This window comes from Geotrypetes seraphini, chromosome 16 (assembly GCF_902459505.1).
Source record: "Geotrypetes seraphini chromosome 16, aGeoSer1.1, whole genome shotgun sequence".
Lineage (NCBI taxonomy): Eukaryota > Metazoa > Chordata > Amphibia > Gymnophiona > Dermophiidae > Geotrypetes > Geotrypetes seraphini.
In genome coordinates this window covers 26,445,911-26,470,475 of record NC_047099.1, presented here as the reverse complement: position 1 = coordinate 26,470,475, position 24,565 = coordinate 26,445,911, and the positions used below count along the sequence as shown (strand labels likewise).

Here is a 24,565-nt window from a genome sequence, read left to right as displayed (position 1 = left end):
GTACGGTCTAAATAGTAAGCTAAAGCCCGCTTACAGTCCAAAGTATGAAGAGCCTGTTCCCCGGAATGAGAGTGAGGTTTAGGGAAAAAAAACAGGTAGTACAATAGATTGGTTGAGATGGAACTCAGAAACAACCTTAGGGAGAAACTTTGGATGTGTACGTAGAACCACCTTGTCGTGATGAAAGACAGTGAAAGGTGGATCAGAAACTAGTGCATGGAGCTCACTGACCCTCCTGGCAGAGGTGAGAGCAATAAGAAAAAGTACCTTCCAAGTGAGAAACTTGAAAGAGGCAGTAGCCAAGGGTTCAAATGGAGGCTTCATCAAGGCGGAGAGAACCACGTTCAGATCCCAGATCACCGGAGGTGCTTTGAGAGGTGGTTTCAGATTGAAAAGACCTCGCATGAATCTGGAGACCAGGGGATGAGCTGAAAGGAGTTTCCCCTGGACTGGCTCATGAAAAGCCGTAATGGCACTGAGATGAACTCTGATGGAAGTAGACTTGAGACCAGAAGTAGACAGAGAAAGCAGATAATCCAATAGAGGTTCCACAGCAAGAGACCTGGGGTCATGATGACGAAGGAGACACCAAGAAGAAAACCTCGTCCACTTTTGATGGTAACATTGTAGAGTGGCTGGTTTCCTGGAGGCGTCCAGGATGGAGCGAACAGGCTGAGATAACAAAGAATCAGTTGAAGTCAGCCCGAGAGATACCAAGCTGTCAGGTGTAGAGATTGCAGGTTGGGATGGAGGAGGGTTTCCTGATCTTGTGTAAGCAGAGATGGAAACAGCGGAAGTAGAAATGGATCCCTGGAACTGAGTTGAAGTAGAAGGGAGAACCAATGCTGTCTGGGCCACCGTGGTGCAATCAGGATCATGGTGGCTCGTTCCCTCTTTAGTTTGAACAAGGTCCGAAGCATGAGAGGCAGAGGAGGGAAAGCATAAAGGAACAGATTGGACCAATCCAGAAGAAACGCATCCGCTGCCAGACGGTGAGGAGAGTAAAGTCTGGAGCAGAATTGGGGCAACTGATGATTGTGAGGAGCTGCAAAAAGGTCCACCTGAGGAGTGCCCCATTGTGCAAAGATGGACTGTAGAGTCGATGGGTCGAGAGTCCATTCGTGGGGTTGGAGAACTCTGCTGAGCTTGTCCGCTAAGTAGTTCTGTTCTCCCTGAATATAAATCGCTTTCAGGAATAAGCGGCGCGAGGATGCCCAAGACCAGATTCTCTGGGCTTCCTGGCATAAGAGGCGAGAGCCCGTTCCCCCTTGCTTGTTGATGTAGTACATAGCCACCTGGTTGTCTGTGCAAATTAGAAGGACTTGAGGAAATAGAAGGTGTTGGAAGGCCTTGAGGGCATAGAACATTGCCCTGAGTTCCAGGAAATTGATGTGATGCTTCTTTTCCTGAGGAGTCCAAAGGCCCTGAGTTTGGAACTCGTTCAGATGAGCTCCCCATGCATAAGGGGAGGCGTCGGTGGTGATGACCAGATGATGAGGAGGCAGATGGAACAGAAGGCCCCTGGAGAGATTTGAGGATATCAACCACCATTGCAGAGACTGACGAAGAGACGATGTCACAGATATGTGTCGTGAGCAAGAGTCTGTCGCTTGAGACCACTGGAGAGCCAGGGTCCATTGAGGAGTGCGCAGGTGAAGCCGTGCCAGGGGTGTGACATGAACTGTGGAGGCCATGTGACCCAAGAGAATCATCATCTGCTTTGCAGAAATGGAGTGCTGGGACAGCACCTGCTGACAGAGCGATTGGAGGTTGTGAAGACGGTTGTCCGGCAAGAAGGCTCTCATCTGGACCGTGTCCAGTACCGCTCCAATGAATTGAAGTCTCCGCGTAGGAAGAAGGTGAGACTTGGGTATATTGATTTCGAACCCCAGTAGTTGTAGAAAAAAGATGGTCTGGTTGGTGGCCAGAAGAACAGTCTGAGATGAAATGGCCTTGATTAACCAATCGTCCAGGTAGGGAAAAACCTGAAGGTGGTGGGAGCGCAGAAATGCTGCCACCACTACCAGACATTTTGTGAACACTCTTGGAGAGGAGGCAAGACCGAAGGGGAGCACTCTGTATTGGTAATGACAGTGATTGATCATGAAGCGAAGGTACTGTCTGGAGGCCGGATGAATTGGAATGTGAGTGTAGGCCTCTTTGAGATCGAGAGAGCATAGCCAGTCGTTGTGATCGAGGAGAGGATAAAGCGTAGCTAGAGATAGCATCTTGAATTTTTCTTTGACCAAACATTTGTTGAGATCTCGCAGATCTAGAATTGGTCTGAGGTCTCCTGTTTTCTTGGGGACTAGAAAATACCGGGAGTAGAATCCTTGCCCTCTTTGGTCCAGAGGAACTTCCTCTATGGCGTTTAGAAGCAGGAGGGACTGAACCTCCTGACAAAGGAGGGCAGATTGAGGAGTGTGCAAAGCAGACTCTTTTGGTAGACTTTGGCCCGGAAGGGTGTGAAAGTTGAGAGAGTAGCCGTGGCGGATGATGTTGAGGACCCACTGGTCCGAAGTGATAACTTCCCACCGGCTGAGAAAGAAAGACAGTCGTCCTCCTATCGGTTGAGGGAGGAGAGGAGATGGTTGAACGCTGGCTATGCCCTCGAGGATCAAGTCAAAAGGGCTGAGTCGATTTTTGTGGAGGAGGCTGCTTAGCTGGTTGTTGCTGCTGAGGTCTAGGTGTTTGCCGCTGCTGTTGACGCTGCCTCCTAGGTTGCTGAGTGGAAGGCTGCAAGGGGCGAGCCACAAAACGCCGCTGATAGGCCGTTTGCTGTCTGAATGGCCGTGAAGGTGGAGGTTTCTTCTTGGTCTTAAGAAGGGTATCCCAGCGGGTTTCATGAGCCGAGAGCTTCTGGGTCGTTGAGTCCATAGAATCTCCGAACAGCTCATCCCCTAAACATGGGGCATTAGCCAACCGGTCTTGATGATTAACATCAAGCTCAGAGACTCTGAGCCAAGCCAAACGGCGCATGGCTACAGAAATGGCTGTAGCTCTAGAGGTAAGCTCAAAAGTGTCATATATAGACCTTACCATGAATTTCCTGAGCTGGAAAAGAGCTGAAGAGCACTGATGGAAAGCCTCACGATTCCCCACAGGAAGGTACTGCTCAAAGGAAGCCATGGTGGTAAGGAGATGCTTTAAATAAAACGAAAAATGAAAAGCATAGTTACCAGAACGATTAGCAAGCATCGCATTCTGGTAAAGTCGCTTACCAAATTTGTCCATGGCTTTACCCTCTCTGCCAGGAGGGACAGAGGCATAGACACTAGCTCCTAAGGACTTCTTGAGGGTGGATTCTACAAGAAGAGACTCATGAGAGAGCTGTGGTTTATCAAAACCAGGAATAGGGATTACTTTATAAAGGGAATCCAATTTGCGAGGGGCTCCCGGGATGGTAAGAGGAGTCTCCAGATTCTTGTAAAAGGTCTCCCTCAGGATGTCATGTAAAGGGAGTTTCAAGAATTCCTTTGGAGGCTGGTCAAAATCAAGAGCGTCCAAAAAAGCTTTGGACTTTTTAGACTCAGCCTCCAAAGGAATGGAAAGAGATTCACACATATCTCTTAAAAAAGAAGAGAAAGAGGTGGAATCAGGTTTGGAGGAAATATCCTGCATAACAGGCTCGTCCTCCTCTGATGAACACTCCCCTTCTGACTGAAGAGGTTCTTCAGAGTCGCCCCACAGATCAGGGTCTCGAACATGGGGACCACGGTCCCGAGACTCAGGAGTGGATGGTTCTCGGTGTCGGGACTTCTGTACCGACTTACCCAACCTCACCGACGCGGTACCGGGCGATGTTATCGGTCGCACCGGAGCCGATGTCTGTACCGATTGGTGATGAGACCTAGGCTCCGGTGCGAGGACAGGCATCGATGCCGATGAGGTCAAGTGTACCGGTACCGAAGGAGTGGATGGTGACAATACTGGCTGTTCCACGATCGGTACCGGTTGCTCAGTGGGGACCGATACCGGAGGGCTCGGTGTCAGGAGAGCTGGAAGGAGTTGTTTGAGCTGTTCCTTCAGCTGTACCTGCAAGATGGCCGCAATGCGATCATCAAGGGAGGGCACCGGTACCGCTTTTTTCTTCTGCGGTACCTGCGGTGCCGCTCGACGCCCCGGAGATGAGGAGCCCGATGTCGAGGGACTCACCTCAATAGGGGCGGAGCGCTTCCGCTGGCGCCTCACGGTCGGCAGGATTGGACTCTCTGCAATGGAGACCGGAGGACGTTCCAGCGGGGAAGGCTTCTTAGCCGGCTTACCTGCATGCTGCGACGTCGACGCGGTATCGCGTGGCGTCGATGAGGTGGGTGCCGACGAAACAGGTACCGAGACCGGCGCCGAAGACGCGGGGTCGGACATGTCGGTGCCGAAAAGCAGTCTCTGCTGTATCTCTCGATTTTTGAGAGTCCGCTTTTTCAAAGTGGCACAGCGGGTGCAGGTAGAGGCCTGATGTTCCGGACCCAGACACTGAAGGCACCAGTTGTGCGGGTCTGTAAGGGAAATAGGCCGTGCACACCGCTGGCACTTCTTGAACCCGGGCTGGGGGGGCATGAACGTAAAAACGGCTTCTGCCAAATCGAAGGCCGAGGCCTCGATGATGGCAGTAGGCCCCGCCGGGTCAAATCAAGAAACTTGACAAAAACAAGAGAAATTATTTTTTTTTTTTTTAAAAGAAAGAAAAACGGAAGGGCAAAAAGAACCCGAAAAAGTTTACGCGAGCGGGAAGGCGAATGAAAAATATTTCAACAGCCGTTGAAAATGCGACTTCTTAGCTCCGCGGAAACTAAGAAACTGAGGGACCGCGCGTCGGGGTCGGGCGGGAAGGCACTCGCGCATGCGCGGTGCGGTCTCTAGAACTTTCCAAGTTCTTAGAGTGCAATCACTCTAAAAGTGTCCGTACCGGGGCTCCGTCGGTGCCGTCACCCATCAGTCAAGAATATGCTGCCTGCTTGTCCTGGGATAAACTACTTTATCCTAAAACAAAAAAAAAATTAAATATAATTTTTTTTTTCTACCTTTGTTGTCTGGTTTCTGCTTTCCTCATCTTCTCTTCATTCATTTTCTTCCATCCACTGTCTGCCTTCTCTGTCTCTTCCATATGCTCTGTTACTGTGCCTCTCCCTTCCATCTCTCCCTCCACCCCCTCCCCAATTGGTCTGCCACCCATCTTCTTCCCTCTGCTCCCCCCACAGTCTGGAATCTCTCTCTTTGCCATTTTCCTTCAGCGTCTGTTCCTCCCCACCCCATCTTCCCCAGTTCCCTTCAGTGTGTTCCTCTCCACCCCACCTTCCCCAGTTCCCTTCAGCGTCTGTTCTCCACCCCATCTTCCCCAGTTTCCTTCAGCATCTGTTCCTCTCTACCCCACCTTCCCCAGGTCCCTTCTGCATCTGTTCCTCCCCACCCCATCTTCCCCAGTTCCCTTCAGTGTGTTCCTCTCCACCCCACCTTCCCCAGTTCCCTTCAGTGTGTTCCTCTCCACCCCACCTTCCCCAGTTCCTTTCAGCATGTTCCTCTCCACCCTACCTTCCCCGGGTCCCTTCTGCGTCTGTTCCTCCCCACCCCATCTTTCCAGGGCCCTTCTGCGTTTGTTCCTCCCCACCCCACCTTCCCCAGTTACCTTCAGCGTGTTTCTCTCCACCCCACCTTCCCCAGGTCCCTTCAGCGTCTGTTCTTCTCCACCCCACCTTTCCACCCTTTTCCCTCCCAGCTTCTTAACTTTGCGGCAGGCAATTTCTCTAAAAGTGATTACTACCAGCAGCCGGAGCGTTGAAATCGCATGTGGCTGCAGGAAAGGTCGTCTCTGATGCACGGGGAGGTGAATGGCCTTCTCCCCATACCCGCGGCAACCACTTCTTTTCTCTCCCCCGTTTTGACGGGTTACCCAAGGCTACCCCGCGGGTAACAGTCACCACGTCATTCTCTAGGCAGGAGTGATCCCCAACTGGGCAGTGAAAATAACTGCCTAACTGCCACAGCGGCCATTTTGAAACTGGAACCAGCATAGGTAGGAGCAATGGGAGATTACTCCTGCCTATGCCAGTTCCGATCTCAAAAAGGCTGCTGTGTGAAGTTGCAGCAGCCATTATGACTGCACAGCCAGCATAGGCTGGAGTGAATGGGGATAGCTCCTGCCCTGAAGATCTTCTTAAGGTAGGCATGGAGAAGACCAGTGGGTGATGGGAGGATGGAGCTTGTGGTCAGGACGGTGAAAGTGATAGATGAGCTCAGTTGAAACTGAAGCAAGGTTGAACCTGGATTTTGGGCTGGTTTCGGCACTTAAGCCAAAACCAAAATTCAGTTGGCCTCTATTTTTCATAGTCCTTATTTTTAAGCAGCTGATTAACCATTTCACCTCAGTTGCAGTACAGTAACACTGGTTCACCCAGCAATTAGTTCCCTAATCACTCTGGAGTAGATTCTCAAAAAAACTAAGTAAAAAACCGACGTGCTGCTGTCACAGCTGTTATAGTAGCGATTTTAAAAAATTAAAAAATGGAGAGGGGGTGGGTTTTTGGATTTCATTATTTGTTATGAAGGTATGGAAGAATTTATTATATTATATGTATTATTTAATATTATTATGATGGTAGGGGAGGGGATAAATTTTATTTATTGAAAATGTTTGTGGAATTTCAAGTGATTTATTAGTCAAATTGTCATTACTTTCTGTGCACTTGATGTTAAACATAAAATGAATAAAGAATTAAAAAAAAAAGAAAGCCATTCTCCCCAAAAACTCTCATGCACCTGAGGTTGGCAGAGAGTAGAGAAGACTCACAAAATTTGCATCGCTAGTAATAGTAGACCTAATTTCTCCAGGAAAGAAGTCCAACCCAAATAAGTCAACAACTGAAAAGACTCTCATACTGGTAAAATGCTGAGAGGGCACCACAAAGGTTTACATGATGCAATAAAATAATTTGTAATCATTCCTGGGGCGGTGGGGGGGGGACGTACCACCACTAGAGTAGAATTCTGTACTCACTTTTCCCTCCGGAGCTGCAGCAACAAGCAAGACAGGGCCTCAGGATGCTCTAGGAAAGAGAAAGATCTCATTTCTTCTGCAAGTAAAGCAAGACACAAATGCAACTCTAACGCTGCTTCATCTGAAGTTGGACTGCCTGATACTACCGTATTTCCCCAAAAATAAGCCCTACCCCGAAAATAAGCCCTTGCAGGATTTTCGGGGTAGGTCTTAATATAAGCCCAACCCCAAAAATAAGTCCTAGTCCTGGGATTCGCCGGCAGTTTCCCTTTCCTCCCTCCCATCCCTTGTGCAGCAGAACCCTTGAGCGAGCACCGCCTCCCCCCCCCCGAGCACCCGCCCCTGCCACGCAGCCGAACCCCCATCCTTCCCTCCCTCCCTTCCCAACCCCGAGCAAGCCCTAAATATGGTACCTCCCTAAGCAGCGTCAGGCCGGCAGCACTCTAAACAGGCTACTTCGGCCTTGTCCGCCTGTGAATTCACTCTGTCGCGGTACTGACGACATCATCAGTAATGTGGAAGAGTGAATTCATGGATGGACAAGGCCGAAGCAGCTTGTTTAGAGTGCTGCTGGCCCGACGCTGCTTAGAGAGGTATGTAGGGCTCGCTCGCAGTCGGCGGGGTTAGGATGGGAAGGAGGGAAGGATAGGGGTTCAGCTGCGCGGCGGGACGAGTGCTCGGGGTGGGGGGATGATCACTCAAGGGTTCTGCTGCACAAGGGATGGGAGGGAGGGAAGGGAAACTGGCAAGGGTCCTGCTGCACAAGGGAGGGGAGGAAAGATGCTGCACATGTGGGGGAGAGAAAGGAAAGAGGAAGAATTGGGGTGAAGGAGAAGAGAGAGATGATCTTGTACATACCCCGAAAATAAGATCTAGTGTGTTTTTGGGCCTAAAATTAATATGACACTGTCTTATTTTCAGGGAAACACGGTATATGGAGGCAGTCTGGGCACACACTCTCACTCACCTTTAAATTTCAGATGCTGGAGGATGGGAATAATGGTCTCCAGAGGTATGTTGTGAGCTAGGAAGAGCTGCCATGTACAGTATTGTTCAAAGGTCTCCCAATCCAGGCTCTGAACTAGGACAGAGAGAGAGACAGAGAGAGGGTCACATTAACTATCTATTGAGCTCCAGGCAAACGTTTACATTTCCCTTCAGAGGGCCAAAGCTTGGGACAGTGTTCTGGCTGTTTTTCAGTCCAGAGTTGCCAAAAGCAATTTGGTTGGTTTTTCCTCCATGATTCTCCACCCCCACACCCTTGGAGCCCAGGTTGCAGGTGGGTTCTTGGCCTTGTGAGGAAAGGAAGCATATCTCCCTTCTTGATCTTTCCCATCTCTCAGATCACTTCTAAAGTATTGTATTTGATATATCGCTTTACATGAGTATTGAGCGGTTTACAGAACTACCCTCTCTGTCCCAGACGGGCTCACAATCAAAACTAAAATGCTGAAGAGAAGAAAATCACTTATATAAAAGATAAAATTGAAAGGAGAAGAACCCCCAGAAAAAAAACATCATAATATTAGCAACCCAATAGCAAAATTAAACCCAAAGTAACCAGGAAGAATGAAATAAAGGTTACATTTCAAAAATTAGAATAGTTGAAAATGTGATGAAGGGTGGGTGGGTGGTGTTTTTTTTTATTTACACTATTAGATTTTATGTGTTAGATATTATAGTGCTATATTGGAATTACTTGTATGATATATTTTTGTGCACTTGTTTGATTTGTTGTAAAAATTTTGCAGTATGGTATCAAACAAAAAGCAATATCTCCTCAAATATTCAATTTACCAAAGTTAGTTTGAGTCACGTAAAATTCAGCATACAAAGTTTCATCAAAATCCGTGACGGTTTGGAACTGCAATGAGAACTCAGAGTCCGATCTCAGTAAACAATAATAAACTACTATTAATATTGAAAGGAGTCGCCATGCAACAAATAACTCAGAATTGGAAAGACTATACCAAATTAAATTATACGTTCTGGTGGAACTCTGTCTGTCATATATACAAAATGGAAAAAGTAATAGCATTACAACACGGGAACATTCATAATTTCAATAAAATTTGGCAACCATTGACTAATTATTCTAATGATTAGATTTCTTAGCACAATTATAATACTTATATAGAAAAGGGGAGGGACATGTATAATTTTTAGAATCATTAATTGGAAAAAGGGGAGGGATGTATAACTTTTGATTATATATAATATATACTGTTTATAAATTAAGTTGTATTAATGATAGATACAATGATATATAGTAATTAATTATATCACTTGAATTTCAAACATTGTAAAAATTGAAAAATTCAATAAATAAAATTTAAAAAAAAAAAAAAAAATCCGTGACGGTGAGGTGGGGCACTTTTCTAAGATTAGACAACTTAATAAGGAATGACCCGGTAACGATGTTGTGTCCACTGGGAAATATTGAGCATACCATGATCAAATTTGAGTTAAATCTGGAGAAGTAAAAAAAGTCATGGACTTAATATATCACTTTTCTGTGGTAAAACCTAAGTGGTTTACCTATATTGTATACAGGTACTTTCTCTGTCCCTAGTGGGATCACAAGTTTCATGAAGACTTCTTAACATTTGCCTGTCACGTGGCTAAGTCAATTGATGGTAGACTCAGATTTATTTAAGAACATAAGAAGTTGCCTCCGCTGGGGCAGACCAGAGGTCCATCTCGGCCAGAGGTCCGCTCCCACGGCGGCCCATCAGGCCCACTGCCTGAACAGTGGTCTCTGACTAATTTTACCATTTACCTCTAATCCTATCCCTATAACCTTACCTCTACTCTTATCTGTACCCCTCAATCCCTTTGTCCTCCAGGTACCTGTCCAGACCTTCTTTGAAGCCCTGTAGCGTGCTTCTGCTTATCACATCCTCCGGTAGCGCGTTCCATGTATCCACCACCCTCTGGGTGAAAAAGAACTTCCTGGCATTTGTTCTAAACCTTTCCCCTTTCAATTTCTCTGAGTGCCCCCTTGTACTTGTGGTTCCCCATAATTTGAAAAATCTGTCCCTGTCTACTTTTTCTATGCCCTTCATGATCTTGAAGGTTCCTATCATGTCTCCTCTAAGTCGTCGCTTTTCCAGGGAGAAAAGCCCTAGCTTTTTCAATCTGTCAGTATATGAGAGGTCCCCCATTTATTTGTTCAATTCTCCCAAGGGAGCTCAAAACAGTTTATTCAGGTACTCAAGCATTTTCCCTGTCTGTCCTGGTGGGCTTACAATCTATCTAATGTACCTGGGGCAATGGAGGGATTAAGTGACTTGCCCAGGGTCACAAGGAGCAGCAGGGGTTTGAACCCACATCCTCAGGGTTCTGAGATTGCACTGCGCCACACTCTCCCCACTGTGCAAAGTCTTAAGACCACTAGATAGATGTGTGATGTGTTAGGGGACACATGTTGACAATGTGTTTCACCATGTGGATGACCCCACTGAGGCAGCGCGAATTGCCCCTGAAGTTCTAGTTCCAGTCAGTGAATGCGCACTGGCTAGAGTGACTAAAATCAGTTTGCAAGGTTGAAAACAGGTTGTCGACTTGCCAGATGTCGCTCAACTTCTTCCCTTATAATAAGAGATCTCATCCATCCACCATGAACAGGTGGAACAGGGAGTGCTTGGCAGTAGCTCAACATAGGCACAGAAGCATTCCAAACCCTAAGCAAAATTCCCAGCAAAGAGAAATCCAGAGTAGACGGAGGCTGAAGAGGAGACAGTGCAGAGAAAGCAACAAGAGCCTCGGATGGGACATTCAAGGAGAGAAAGCCACAGAACTGAAGAGCTTGAAGATGTGACAACAACAATACAGTATATGATGTCAGATCCCATCCATTCTTAAGAGGCAGAACAAGAAAGGAACTCATTTTTTAGGTGTCCAGTACTGGTCGCCGCACCTCAAGAAGGACATGGCAGTACTTGAGGGGGTCCAGAGAAGAGCGACTAAACTGATAAAAGGTATGGAAAATTATTCATACGCTGACAGGTTGAAAATGCTGGGGTTGTTCTCCCTGGAAAAGCAGAGACTTAGAGGAGACATGATAGAAACCTTCAAAATCCTAAAGGGCATAGAGAGGGTAGACAGGGATAGATTCTTCAGACTGTGGGGAACCACAAGTACTAGGGGTCACTCGGGGAAAATGAAAGGGGACAGGTTTAGAACAAATGCTAGGAAGTTCTATTTTACCCAGAGGGTGGTGGACACATGGAACGCGCTTCTGGAGGTTGTGATAGGCCAGAGCACATTAAAGGGGTTTAAGGAAGGTTTGGATAAGTTCCTAAAGGATAAGGGGATTGAGGGGTACAGATAGAACTAGAAGTAGGTTATAGAAATGGTCAGAAACCACTTCACAGGTCACAGTCCTGATGGGCCGCGTCGGGAGCGGACTGCTGGGCGCGATGGACCTCTGTTCTGACCCAGTGGAGGCAACTTCTTATGTTCTTAGGTGCCCTGGAGAAGACTGTCAGCTAGTACTGCCCGATTCGAATCGATTCGTTTGTAGAAAAAACCCAAACTCACCGATTCATCGGCCCCCTTGTAGAGACCCGTTCGGGCTTTTCCTCTGCCACCGGAGTCCTTCATCTAATATAACTTCCGGTTTTGCGAAACTGGAAGTTACATCAGAAGAAAGGACTGTGGCAAAGGGAGCGCAGAGTGGACTTCTGTGTGTGCCTGTGCGGATCGGCAGCGGTGACGGCAGCAAGCAAGTTGGCTGGCTCGTTCCCGGAAGTATTTCTCCTCTCCTCCCTGCATTTAACTTTAGTGTAAGTAAAGGATCACTGTCTGCTGCAGTGCTGCTCTGCTCTCTTCTTTTCCCAAGGCCATTTAGGAATCCCGGGGGGGGGGGAAGCTGAGAATTGGGGAGGGGCTGAGGAGGGGGAATATGGGCCCTCTTTCTTTAGGGATGCTCTGGGCCTGGGGAAGCTGAGACTCGGGGAGAGAAGGCTGGGGAGAGGGAATATGGGGCCTCTTTCTTTGGGGATGCTCTGGGCTTGGAAAAGCTGAGAATCGGGGAGGGGGGCTGGGGAGAGGGAATACGGGGCCTCTTTCTTTGGGGATGCTCTGAGCCTGGTGAAGCTGAGAATTGGGAGGGGAGGATGTTAATCCATGTTTCTAATTAATTTTAAAGCTATGTTATAGTTTGGATATTCCTATTTTTGACATATTACCTTGGTTAAATAAAATGTTCAAACTTAAAAAGCTGTGTCATTGAAAGTGAATCGAATTGAAATATTTTTCTCTGAATCAGGCAGCACTACTGTCGGCACCTCTACGGAGAAACTGGGCCCAGGTGACAGGATGGTGTATCCTGGGCTCTGCTTGTACTCACTCAGAATGTTCAGGACAGAATCCTTCCGAAACATGATCAAATTTCCCATCATCACATGACACACCAGTTCCTGCAGCTGCAAAGAAAGCAAAGTACATAAGTAGCTTAGTGATTATAGAAAAATTAGAGAAGCCCCAGCGTTCAAATCCTGCTTTGCAACCTTGAGCAAGTGATTTCACCATCTTGGGAACAACTTAGATCAGGGGTCTCAAAGTCCCTCCTCGAGGGCCGCAATCCAGTCAGGTTTTCAGGATTTCCCCAATGAATATGCATGAGATCTATGTGCATGCACTGCTTTCAATGCATATTCATTGGGGAAATCCTGAAAACCTAACTGGGACTTTGAGATCCCTGACAGATGGTAAAGCCCCTTAGGACAGGAAAACACCTGCCTAGTGGACCTGAATGTAAGCTAATTTCAGCTTGGATTTGGACAAGGTAAGTAACAGATCTCAAATCCAAACCCAAAGCTTAGTCCAGAAGTGAGCGAGCCAGTGATGGCACCAGATAGCCAGTGACAGAGAGGAACACTGTCACACAGACTACCAAGCAAATGTTAGTCCAAGGAAGAAATACAAGAGATCCAGTGAAAAGCATAAGGGAGGATGAAAGATGAGAGCAAGCAGCAGAGACTTCAACCACAGCTAGGGTCAAATGTTTTCTTCCTTCCTTCTACTACTATTTCCAGCGTCTTCATGCAGGCACAGGCAAATTCTGATGATCAGCTCAAATCTCATTTAAATCGCACAAAATATCCATCGGTGCTCTCCGTCTCCTACCAGAATGGTTAGTGCAGTCGGCTGAAAACAGGGGAACATGTTTTGACTCTCACTGCTGTTCCTTCTAACCTTGGGCAAATCATTTAGCCCTCCAATGTTCCAGGTACAAAAAGGACAAATTAGGACTTACCTGCTAATTTTCTTTTAGTCCTCCAGACTGGCACAGACAAACGGGTTATGCACTTCTACCAGCAGATGGTGACTACAAAGCACAGATTTCTATGTTATCTATAAATGGGTTGCTCAGTACCCCTAGAGCAGTGGTTTCAAACTCGCAGCCCACCAGGTACTATTTTGAGGGCCTCAGTATGTTACCATTGTTCTGGAATGTTGCCCGCCTCACTGCTGTAACCTCGCACAAGCACTTTCCTGCGTCTGTACGCGATTGCGAGGTGGAGTGGAGAGGACAATTGCGTACAGACGCAGGAAAGCGCTTGCATGAGGTTACAGCAGTGAGGCGGGCAACGTTCCAGAACAATGGTAACATACTGAGGGCAACATTCCAGAACATAAAGTAACCATTGGAGGCAGTGCAGCTCGTGCATGTGTACATAATCTTGTGAACTCTCATGAAATTTGGCACCTCTCCTGGCGGTGACTGCTTGCTGTAAGATGGTGGTTGTGTCCGGTGCTGGAGGAGGTGAGAGCTGAAGGCGGTTGCGGACGCAACCACCAGACACTTAAGGAATAGGCTTTCCAGGTACAAGTCGGATATTGATTCTCCACCTCTACAAAAAAGCCTAGAGGACTACACCAAAATCTTGTCTCTTGCAGTTGATACTTTAGAATCTTAATCACAATTCTGCATGAGGTAAAACTCTTTATAGCAGGGGTGTCCAACCTTTTGGCACTGGCCGAAAAAAATGTTTCTGGGGCCACACAAACGCGGCAGCAAGACAGAGGAGGGAGCTGGCAAGATGGTAAACACCCAGGGGCAGCAGATATATGTAGAATATGTCTGCAGATATTTGGTGAATATGTAGAGTTTGGAGGGGGGGGGACAGACGGTCTATAACAGGGGTCTCAAAGTCCCTTCTCGTGGGCCGCAATCCAGTCGGGTTTTCAGGATTTCCCCAATGAATATGCACAAGATCTATTTGCATGCACTGCTTTCATTGTATGCTAATATATCTCATGCATATTCATTGGGGAAGTCCTGAAAACCTGACTGGATTGCGGCCCTCGAGGAGGGACTTTGAGACCCCTGGTCTATAAGTATTGTGTGGGGTCACCGTGAAGGATAAACATGTGTGGCTCACTCTGCACTGTTATTGTTATGAGGTTTTTGATGTTTTATTTTGAAAATTTAATAAAGCAATTTGGAAAAAAAAATGCTGGACAAGATGGGGGTGGAAGACATTTTATTTAGGGAGTTTGTGCTGCAAATAAGTTGATGTTTATATTTTTATAATATGAAATTCCTGGATAATGTCTAGCTACATTTTTATTGTAAGCCACATTGAATTTTAATTGGTAAATACGGGTTATAAGTTTCTTTTAATGTAATGTAAAAAAAGGAAGGACACCCTAAATCCTAGCAGCAGCCATGATCTGGTAAATACCACTTTTATCCCTCAAGTACTATAAACCCTTATACTTGTGAAATTCTCAGGTGCTTCAGAGAAGGCGACCGAGTTTCATTTAAGAAGCAGTACCCTAGATGCAAGCACTTCACTCTCATTTTACATTACCAATGGTGAGGAGGGGGCAAGGAAAGAATTTCAGTACACCTGAGGCAGATTTAAACAAATCATAACTGAGCAAGCAGATGACAACATTTCCCTAAGGAAAAAGAAAGTAACGCATAGGTAGGAGAGACCATCGTCTGGAAAACGACAGCGCAGCCTCATGCCACCTGCCTGCTTTGTCTGATATACACATCAGTGTGTGTTGGGGGGGGGGAGACTTTTATGCACCACTCCCTTCTGATGAGAGGGAGGGAAGAATGTGATTCACCAGATGCAATCTCCCATTCCTGACCTCCTGCTGCAAACACTGAACTCAAGACACCTGACAAGAAATTGCTCGGAAGAAAAGGTGCTCAATTACATAAAATCCAGTTAGAAACCACCGCTGTCAACCCATTTCATAACAGCTACCTACAAAGCTGAATACTGCTGTCAGTTTTTGCTCCTCATTAATTAAAAACAGTTATAACAGCTCCAAGACCTTTCTGATCTCATACCTTCTGCTCTCTTACGCTGCCAGCAGGGCATAAAGGATGGAGAGCTTTTCACAGAAGAAGGGGCTGCAAACATAGGGGGTGGAGGAGATGGTGAGAAGCTTTTCACACAGGAGGGGGCTGAGGGCGTTCAGGCTGCAGGCTTTTGACAGAGAGGGGGCTGAGGCAACTGAATATTCTCACCTGCGCAGAGTCAATGACGGCAACAATCATGTTCAGTAATTCTCCACTTCGCAGCGTCTCGTCCGGAAACTGCATAAATAGAAAATAAAGTGTGAGGCTCCACTAGAGAATGAGACGGGGATGGGGACAGGAACCAACTTTGTCCCTGTGTCATTCTCTAAAAACTTTATAATGATGATGAAGACTATACGAAACCTCAACGAATATGCATTCAACAGGTTTCTATCACATTCTCGTTCATCGATCAAAACCTCTCACTCAGTGATTTAAAGCATTTGAACTTATGTTATTATATGTTATATGCTTAACTCAATGAATAAGTAACAAAGTGCTTTAAGCAGTGCAGTGTTCGCCCGCAGTGTTCACCCGACGGGGCCCGTTTCGCCAACAACCGGCGCCATTTTTGTGAAAATCCATGCTTTAGCTGCTAACATTTTCATAAAGGATCCCCGAAAAAGCCATCGATTGTTGGCGAAACAGGCCCCGTCGGGTGAACACTGCGGGCGAACACTGCACTGCTTAAAGCACTTTTGCACTGAAGCACTTTTCTCAAATTTTAAGATACGTTCACCTTTTTACTTATTTATCGAGTTAAGCATATAACATATAATAACATAAGTTCAAATGCTTTAAATCACTGAGTGAGAGGTTTTCGTCGATGAACGAAAATCCTCCTGCGCTATCATCTTGTCGTTCAGTCACTGAACGGAGCAGGATTTCTGAGACCTTTCCTCTCTACTAAGTCACAACTTTTAAGTTGTGTGATAGAAACCTGTTGTGTTCTTTTGAATTCTCTAAAAACTTGACACATCAGTATGTACACACTTAACTCATCTTACACAAATGGCAACTGACTTCAATGATTAAACCCCCCCCCCCCCCCCCCCCGCAAAAGCTGCCTTTGGGTTTCAATGAGCTACTATTAATGGCATCATTTGTGCCTTGTCTGCCATCTGCAGCATCCTTCCATCAGGTGCCCAGCTGCTCAAGCATCTTACTGTTACTGCAAACAGCTTCATCCATTATTGCTGGCATCAAGAAACATTTAAAAGACACTTATTTTCCTGTTTATTCACTACACAGTTTAGATTCTCTTCTACATGAAAGAAAATCCAATTACCTTCCCAGGTGATGTAAAAACATAGCAACTGAATCTTCGGGAAGGTTGTACCAAAACCAGATTGAAATAGAAGGCTCTATTTGTGATTTATATACAGCTATACAGAATATTGCTCCTTCTGATACTTTAATAAAAAGATTTAAAATAAAATCATAAGTGTTTGAGGCTTGTGAAATGAGGACACAGTCCAAGGGGATGGGGCGGGTACAGAGATGGAGCCTGCAGGATTGGGGCGGGAGCAGGGACAGAGCTTACGGTGACAAACTTTGTCCCCATGTCATTCTCTAGTCCCCACCCATTAAAAAGAAAAAAAGGAGGCAGACAAGCAGTTTTCTTCAAGTGCACTTAAATTACAGACAATCTTTATATAATTTTTGTGAACTGAAATTGTTCTTGAATTCTTTTTTTTTTTTTTTTAGCAATGATACCCATTCATAGTAACACAGTAGATGACGGCAGATAAAGACCCGAATGGTCCATCCAGTCTGCCCAACCTGATTCAATTAAAAATTTTTTTTCTTAGCTATTTCTGGGCAAGAATCCAAAGCTCTGCCCGTTACTGTGTTTAGGTTCCAACTACTGAAGTCTCCGTCAAAGCTCACTCCAGCCCATCTACACCCTCCCAGCCATTGAAGCCCTCCTCAGCCCATCCTCAACCAAAACGCCATATATAGACACGTATTGTGCAAATCTGCCCAGTACTGGCCTTAGTTATTCAATATTTACTATTATTTTCTGATTCTAGATACTGTGTTCATCCCACGCTTTTTTGAACTCTGTCACCATTTTCATCTCCACCACCTCTTTCGGGAGCAAATTCTAGGCATCCACCACCCTCTCCATAAAGTAGAATTTCCTTACATTGCTCTTGAGTCTACCACCCCTCAACCTCAAATTATGTTCTCTGGTTTTACCATTTTCCTTTCTCTTGGGAAAAGATTTTGTTCTACATTAATACCTTTCAAGTACTTAAACGTCTGAATTATATCTCCCCTGTCCCTCCTTTCCTCTAGGGCAGGGGTAGGGAACTCGGTCCTCGAGAGCCGTATTCCAGTCAGGTTTTCAGGATTTCCCCAATGAATATGCATGAGATTTATTTGCATGCACTGCTTTCAATGCATATTCATTGGGGAAATCCTGAAAACCTGACTGGAATACGGCTCTCGAGGACCGGAGTTCCCTACCCCTGCTCTAGGGCAGTGATTCCCAACCCTGTCCTGGAGGAACACCAGGCCAATCGGGTTTTCAGGCTAGCCCTAATGAATATGCATGAGAGATTTGCATATGATGGAAGTGATAGGCATGCAAATTTGCTTCATGCATATTCATTAGGGCTAGCCTGAAAACCCAATTGGCCTGGTGTTCCTCCAGGACAGGGTTGGGAACCACTGCTCTAGGGTATAAATATTCAGGGCTTCCAGTCTCTCCTCATACATCTTTTGGCGCAAGTTTCAAATTCAAGTTTATTAATTTTAATATACCGACCATCGACAGACACCTGGCCGGTTTACAATATTAAAAATAAAAGGTTAAAATTAAATTATTATAAGGGAGGGGAAGTGTGAACATTAAATAGACAAATTACAAGTACAAATGTGAGCTTGAGGGTAAAGGGAGAGTTAATAATTACATCATTTTCGTTGCCCTCCTCTGGACCGCTTCAAGTCTTCTTATGTCCTTTGCAGATATGGTTTCCAAAACTGAACACAATACTCCAAGTGAGGCCTCAGCAACGACCTATACAGGGGCATCGACACCTTCTTTCTTCTACTGGTTACGCCTCTCTTTATACAGCCCAGCATCCTTCTGGCAGCCGCCATCTTACAGGTGTCAAAAACTCTGCAATCCTTATCATCTCCTCACACGGGGCAATGCTTCTTATCACTGTTTGCCTGATGGACTGTGCCTCTGTCGCTGAACCTCAATGTTATTATTCAATGTGTGTGACATTCACAGCAGCAGTATAAAATCTGACTGCCAGAGGCAGCGCTGCCATTTGTCAAAGGCAGACACACGTAATGTGGTATTTAAATAGAATTAAAAGTGTCTCTCTTACACGAGAGAGGAAAGTCAGCAGCAGATCTGCCCTGCTCTGCGCTAAGGGAGTGATCAGGATTAATCTAATCTAATCTAATCCTTAGGTTTGTATACCGCATCATCTCCACGTTCGTAGAGCTCGACGCGGTTTACAGTAGGAGAAATAGGAAGGAACTACAACAGAGGGTTAGAGGTAGAAGTGTGAAGAAAATTTAGAGGACTTGGGATGCCAAGATATAAGCATATAAGATATAAGGATTACAAGCATTACTCAAACCACTTAAAGTAATGACTGGCAGGTCAGGCCTGATGCGTGATTTCTCTCCTCTGCTGAGCCCTCTACCACTAACACAGTCAGGAAGAGCGGTAGAGTCACTGAATCCTCCACTGCCCCAGGTACATTAAACAGACCGTGAGTCCACCAGGACAGACAGGGAAAATGCTTGAAGTACCTTTGAGTGTGGTTGTAAACTACAAAAAGGAAGTATACGAGTCCCAATCCTTTTCCCTGATGTCATATAATGCCTCATTCCACCAATAAGAGCCAACCTCATCAGTGATGTCACAATGGCTTCATTGTTCTATTCTTGGCTCACTTCTGATATTGTATTGGAGGAGAATATGGCACAGTGGTTACAGCTACAGCCTCAACACCTTGAGGTTGTGGGTTCAAACCCTGTGCTGCTCCCTGTGACCCTGGATAAGTCACTGAATCCTCTACTGCCCCAGGTACATTAGACAGATTGTGAGCCCACCGGGACATATAGGGAAAATGTTTGAAGTGCCTTTATGTAAAAAAGCTACAAAAAGCTGGCATACAAGTCCCAATCCCTTCACCCCCCCCCTACATTTCTGCCACTGTTGCCACACCAACACCTGAGTTCAGCACCCACAGTGGAAAAACCCAGTCACTAACACCACAGCCAGTTTCACCCATCTAATGCTTCAATGCCACAAAAGACGACACCCAAGAAAAAAGGTTTTAGCACTGATTGAGATCACTTTACCACGCAACAAACGGAGATAGAATACACTATATGGAGCAGCAGAGCCACAGTCTGTCCCCGTTCAGCATCTCCCGCCATATAGATGAAAAGAGCATGCAGGGAGAGAATGGGGCCCGCAGGGTAATTCTAGAAGGATCGGCGTAGATCTAGGCGGCAGGAAATGGTTGTATTCCGCCCATTTACAGAATACTGACAAATGCAAAAGTACAGGCCGTGTTTTGCCAGTGGGTGGAACGTGCAAACATGCATATAAATTATAGAAAGCTATTCTAGCTAACATCTAGCAAGGGCATTTAGGCCAGTTGTAGGACCGGTAAGAGTGAGTGCGATGTCAATTTAAGAATCTCTGCCACCTGTGCTGCCGTTTTAATCTAATCTTTGATTTTTTTTTTTTTATACCGATTCATCCCAACAGGAGGGCTTAACTCAGTTAACAAAATTATACAGGAGATTAGAATAGAAATTATATCTTTTAGGCCAGAATTTTATCTTTTATGATTGATTATTTGAAAAAGAAGGCTCATTAGTAAATTTCTGATGTCTTCAGTACTTTACATAGGGGGGTAGATGAGAGAGACACAAGGCTTGAATGAGACTCCTATTACACAATAACCCTCTCAGCATCTGTCCTCTATTTAGAAAGAAACACTAAGCAAGGCAGCTTTATCAGTCTCCCTGTAATCCAGTGAAAGGATCGAGAGCGCACCTACCTGCCCCTCCATATAGACCAGGGGTCTCAAAGTCCCTCTTCGAGGGCCGCAATCCAGTCGGATTTTCAGGATTTCTCCAATGAATGTGCATGAGATCTATTAGCATACAATGAAAGCAGTGCATGCAAATAGATCTCATGCATATTCATTGGGGAAATCCTGAAAACCTGACTGGATTGCGGCCCTCGAGGAGGGACTTTGAGATCTCTGATATAGACAGAACAAGCAGGAGTGTGCGCTACTGTAACCCTTGACTGTGACCCTATGTGGGCTGGTTTCCAGGTACAATAGTAGGGAAGAGCAAAAGCTGGTCCAACTAGAGGCGACCCGAGAGTATGTACTCCGACAGATAGACAGACTAAAGAGTGACAAATCACCGGGTCCGGACGACATCCACCCAAGGGTAATAAAAGAACTGAGAAACGAAATAGCGGAAACACTTCGTCAAATATGTAATCTATCCATGAAAACCGGGCAGATCCCAGAGGACTGGAAAATAGCAAATGTCACACCCATCTTTAAGAATTCACCCTCCCACAGCCCCCTTCTGAGTCGAAGGCAGAGCCCAAAAGCTTCCTGGAGATAAAATGGCTGCCGTTCCCACCTCTAACCCTCTTCTTTCCAAGGCCATGGCTGACTCAGATCGTGACATCAAAAACTCACCTGGGAAGAGTAGAGGGAGGGACTCTTCAATCAGTGCCCTGATCTGGAGAAATCAGAATATGCAAGGATTACCAGCATTAGTACAAATCAGGTCTCTCTTGTATCACCCCTATCTCAAGAGGTCTGATTTGGCTTTCTACAACCTTATAAGGCTCGAGGGGAGAAGGCCTCTGCCCCTAATATGCCTTGTGCAACAATAAAATAAATTCTGGGAAAAACTGCCCCGTGTCCCCCTGAGCTCCGGTGGACCCTCCTAGGTTCTCTAATAGCAGCTGATGCTGAAGTCACCCTCCCACAGCCCCCTTCTGAGCTGAAGGCAGAGCCCAAAAGCTTCCTGGAGATAAAATGGCTGCCGTTCCCACCTCTAACCCTCTTCTTTCCAAGGCCATGGCTGACTCAGATCGTGACATCAAAACCTCTCCTCTACAGTCCGATTGGCTCGCCGACTCAGCACAAAAGAACTCCACACCTCAAATAGTGCTTTACAAGCTCAGAAGGGGCTGCCATACAGCTTCAGCCTCGACACGCACTACTCATGACATGGCTCAAAAGACACCGCTACAAACTGTACTGTAAAAACCCCGAGTCCTACGGGGCAGAAATTAAACCCATCCCCACAAGTAATCTCTTCCATTTCTGCCAGTACCTATAACCTTCAGAAGTAGTTATTTCTTTTAATTATGCTACTGAAGTACGTTAAAGGCTCTGGCAGAGACCCATTTACAAAGTATGCATTCTTCCCAATTAGCATTTTCAAATAAGCAAAGACACTTTATTAATTTGAAAATATCAATTGGGAAGAATACATACTTTGTAAATGGGTCTCTGCCAGAGCCTCTAATGTAAATATAAAATATAAATACTCTAGCTGCTGAGGATCCCTGAGCTCTGTCAGCAGAAGATTTCCTCCGAAGGTGGCCAAAACTCCCTTTTCCCAAGTTTGGCAGGCAGCAATAATATCATCCCTGAGCCACAAATGCTGGCAGCTCAGAGGCTCAAGGATGCTGCTGCGCTTAGTGGAAGGGCGTTCCAGCAGTGCTCGGGGGATCTCAGTCAATAAATTCAAAATAAAATGTTTGGGGTTTTTACTTTTGTTGTTATTTTTCCATCAAGTTAGTTTGGTTTCTTTTTTGCTTTCCTGTCTTCCGCAAATTCTCCTTAAAGTGGCTGTTGTCCATTTGTCTTTTCTCCTCTCTCCTTCTTGTTCCATTCCCTCACTACAACTGCCTCTGACATACTGACCTTTCCGTTTAGCTCTTTCCTACCTCAGTCCACTCAAATGTCTCCCTTTTTGTCCCTTCTCCTCTTTACTTTTCACTTACCTATCAAATTTCCATCTTCTTCTCTCACCCACTCTTCAGTTTCAATCCATCTTCAGTCTACTCCCCCTTACCATAGTTTTACCCACTGTAATCACTATCCTCTGCTCATTCAATTTCCTGCCCTCCCCATTCCTAGCTTCTACCTCCCTTCAACCTTCCTGCCCAGCATACGCTCCTTTTCCCCTTCCCACCCTTGAAGTCTGAAATCTCTCTGTCTCTTCCACCAGCATCCTCTTGTCCCTTCTATCACTGTCCAGCATTTCTCCCTCTCTTCTATCCCTGGATCAAACATCTCCCTTTCTCCCCTACCCCCTTCTACACAGAATTTCTTCCTCTTTCCTCCATCCCCATGTCCAACATTTCTCTCGCAAAATATCTCTTGCCCCTCCTCACTAGCCCCATGCCTGTTGCCCAACATTTCTCCCTCTATCACCCCTTTCCAGCCCCATGCTGCCTTTTTTCCTCCCTTCCCTCCACCACCATGTCCAATAATTCTCCCTCTCCCCCCACAGTATAGCATCTCTCTCTCACTCTTCCCTCCCTCTCACCGCCCATACCCAACAATTCTTCCTCTTTCTTCCTTTCCTCAGATCACCATCTCTTCCTCCCCTCCACCCTATGTTCCAACAGTTCTCCTCTCTCCAGCCCCACACTCCCCCAGCCCATGCAGCATTTCTCACTCCCTCTCTCCTCTCCTTCCCTTCACAGGGTGTGGGCAGCAGTTCTGACATGCTAACAGCAGCTGACCCAGAAGCCTTCCTTCTGATGTATACAAGTTGGATGATCCTGGCCAGGTACACTCCCATAGGAACCCTGCAGGATCTACTTCCATCCCTGTGATCCTGGACATCCCCGCCAATCGCATTCCCATGCAGCTCTCTATTCCACGCTCCATCTGCACCAAAGCCTTGCTCCAGTCTCTCCTCAACAGATGCCTTTTAATGACTGGTTGACTTTTTCAATTACCTAAATGCCCAGAATGCTCAAAAAATATTCTTCATCATAAACCTACCAGTAAAAATTCCACAGGGAGGGATCAAAACTCCTTCAGATGTCATCCTCAGTTCTGAAAACAATCCAGATAGAGGTCCAGGGAACCACTCCCATTCCCCCTCAAATGACCCTACCGTGTTTCCCCCAAAATAAGCCCTAGCATGATTTTCGGGGTAGGTCTTAAAATGTAATGTAATGTAATTTATTTCTTATATACCGCTACATCTGTTAGGTTCTAAGCGGTTTACAGAAAATATACATTAAGATTAGAAATAAGAAAGGTACTTGAAAAATTCCCTTACTGTCCCGAAGGCTCACAATCTAACTAAAGTACCTGGAGGGTAATAGAGAAGTGAAAAGTAGAGTTAGAGGAAAAATAAAAATAAAATAAACATTTTAACAAGACAGCATTGATCTAAATACTTTGGAAGGTAGAAGAGAGGAGAGAAAGGAATAGAAGCAGAAGGGGGAGCCGTTGAACAGTAGAATTCTGGAGAAATTTAAATGATAGAAATAGAACAAAACAAATACAAAAGGCAAAACAATAGATAAGATTAAAGATAAATCATAAGCTGGAAAGAAAAATAAAATAAAACTTTGTCTTCAATCCACGGTTTCAGCGTCAGTGATGAAGTGGAGCAAGTAAGTTTAGGAGGAGCGATTGACGTTTCCAGAAAGGTAATATAAGTCCTACCTACGAAAATAAGCCCTAGTCGCAGGCAGCAGCAGCACTTCCCCCCCCTCCACCATCTCTCCCTCCCATCCGAACTGTGAGACAGAAATAAATACTTTATATAACAAACCGGCAGCGTCAGCAGCAATCTAGACAGGCTGCTTCATGGCCTTCTTTGATACCAATTAGAATGGGGCACTTGGTTGAACTACCGTGTTTCCTCGAAAATAAGACACTCTCTTATATTAATTGGGGCCCAAAAAAAGCACTAGATCTTATTTTCAGGGAGGTCTTATTTTTCTCATGTAAAATGATCATCTCTCCCTTCCTCTCCTCCACCCTAATTCTTCCTATTTCCTTTCTCTCCCCCACATGTGCAGCATCTTTCCTCCCCTCTCACCTCCCCTTGTGCAGTATCTTTCTATCCCTCCCTCCCTCCCATCCCTTGTGCAGCAGAACCCTTGCAGCTTCTATCCCTCCCTCCCATCTCTTCCAGCTTCTATTCCTCCCTTCCTCCCATCCCCCCATGTAGTATCTTTCTATCCCCCCACC

General features: G+C 45.9%; 1 protein-coding gene across 3 annotated transcripts in view; it reads right to left on the bottom strand.

The window, feature by feature from the left end:
* Window positions 1–24,565, bottom strand: part of INTS3 (integrator complex subunit 3) — a 132,767-nt gene that overhangs the window by 8,048 nt on the left and 100,154 nt on the right. For all 3 annotated transcript variants that reach the window (XM_033924947.1, XM_033924949.1, XM_033924948.1), the window contains 4 exons: window positions 15,489–15,557; window positions 12,345–12,420; window positions 7,959–8,072; window positions 6,992–7,040 (listed from right to left, as the gene is read on the bottom strand). In XM_033924947.1, coding sequence (XP_033780838.1) covers window positions 6,992–7,040; window positions 7,959–8,072; window positions 12,345–12,420; window positions 15,489–15,557 — 308 coding nt within the window. The remainder of the gene's footprint in view (window positions 1–6,991; window positions 7,041–7,958; window positions 8,073–12,344; window positions 12,421–15,488; window positions 15,558–24,565) is intronic.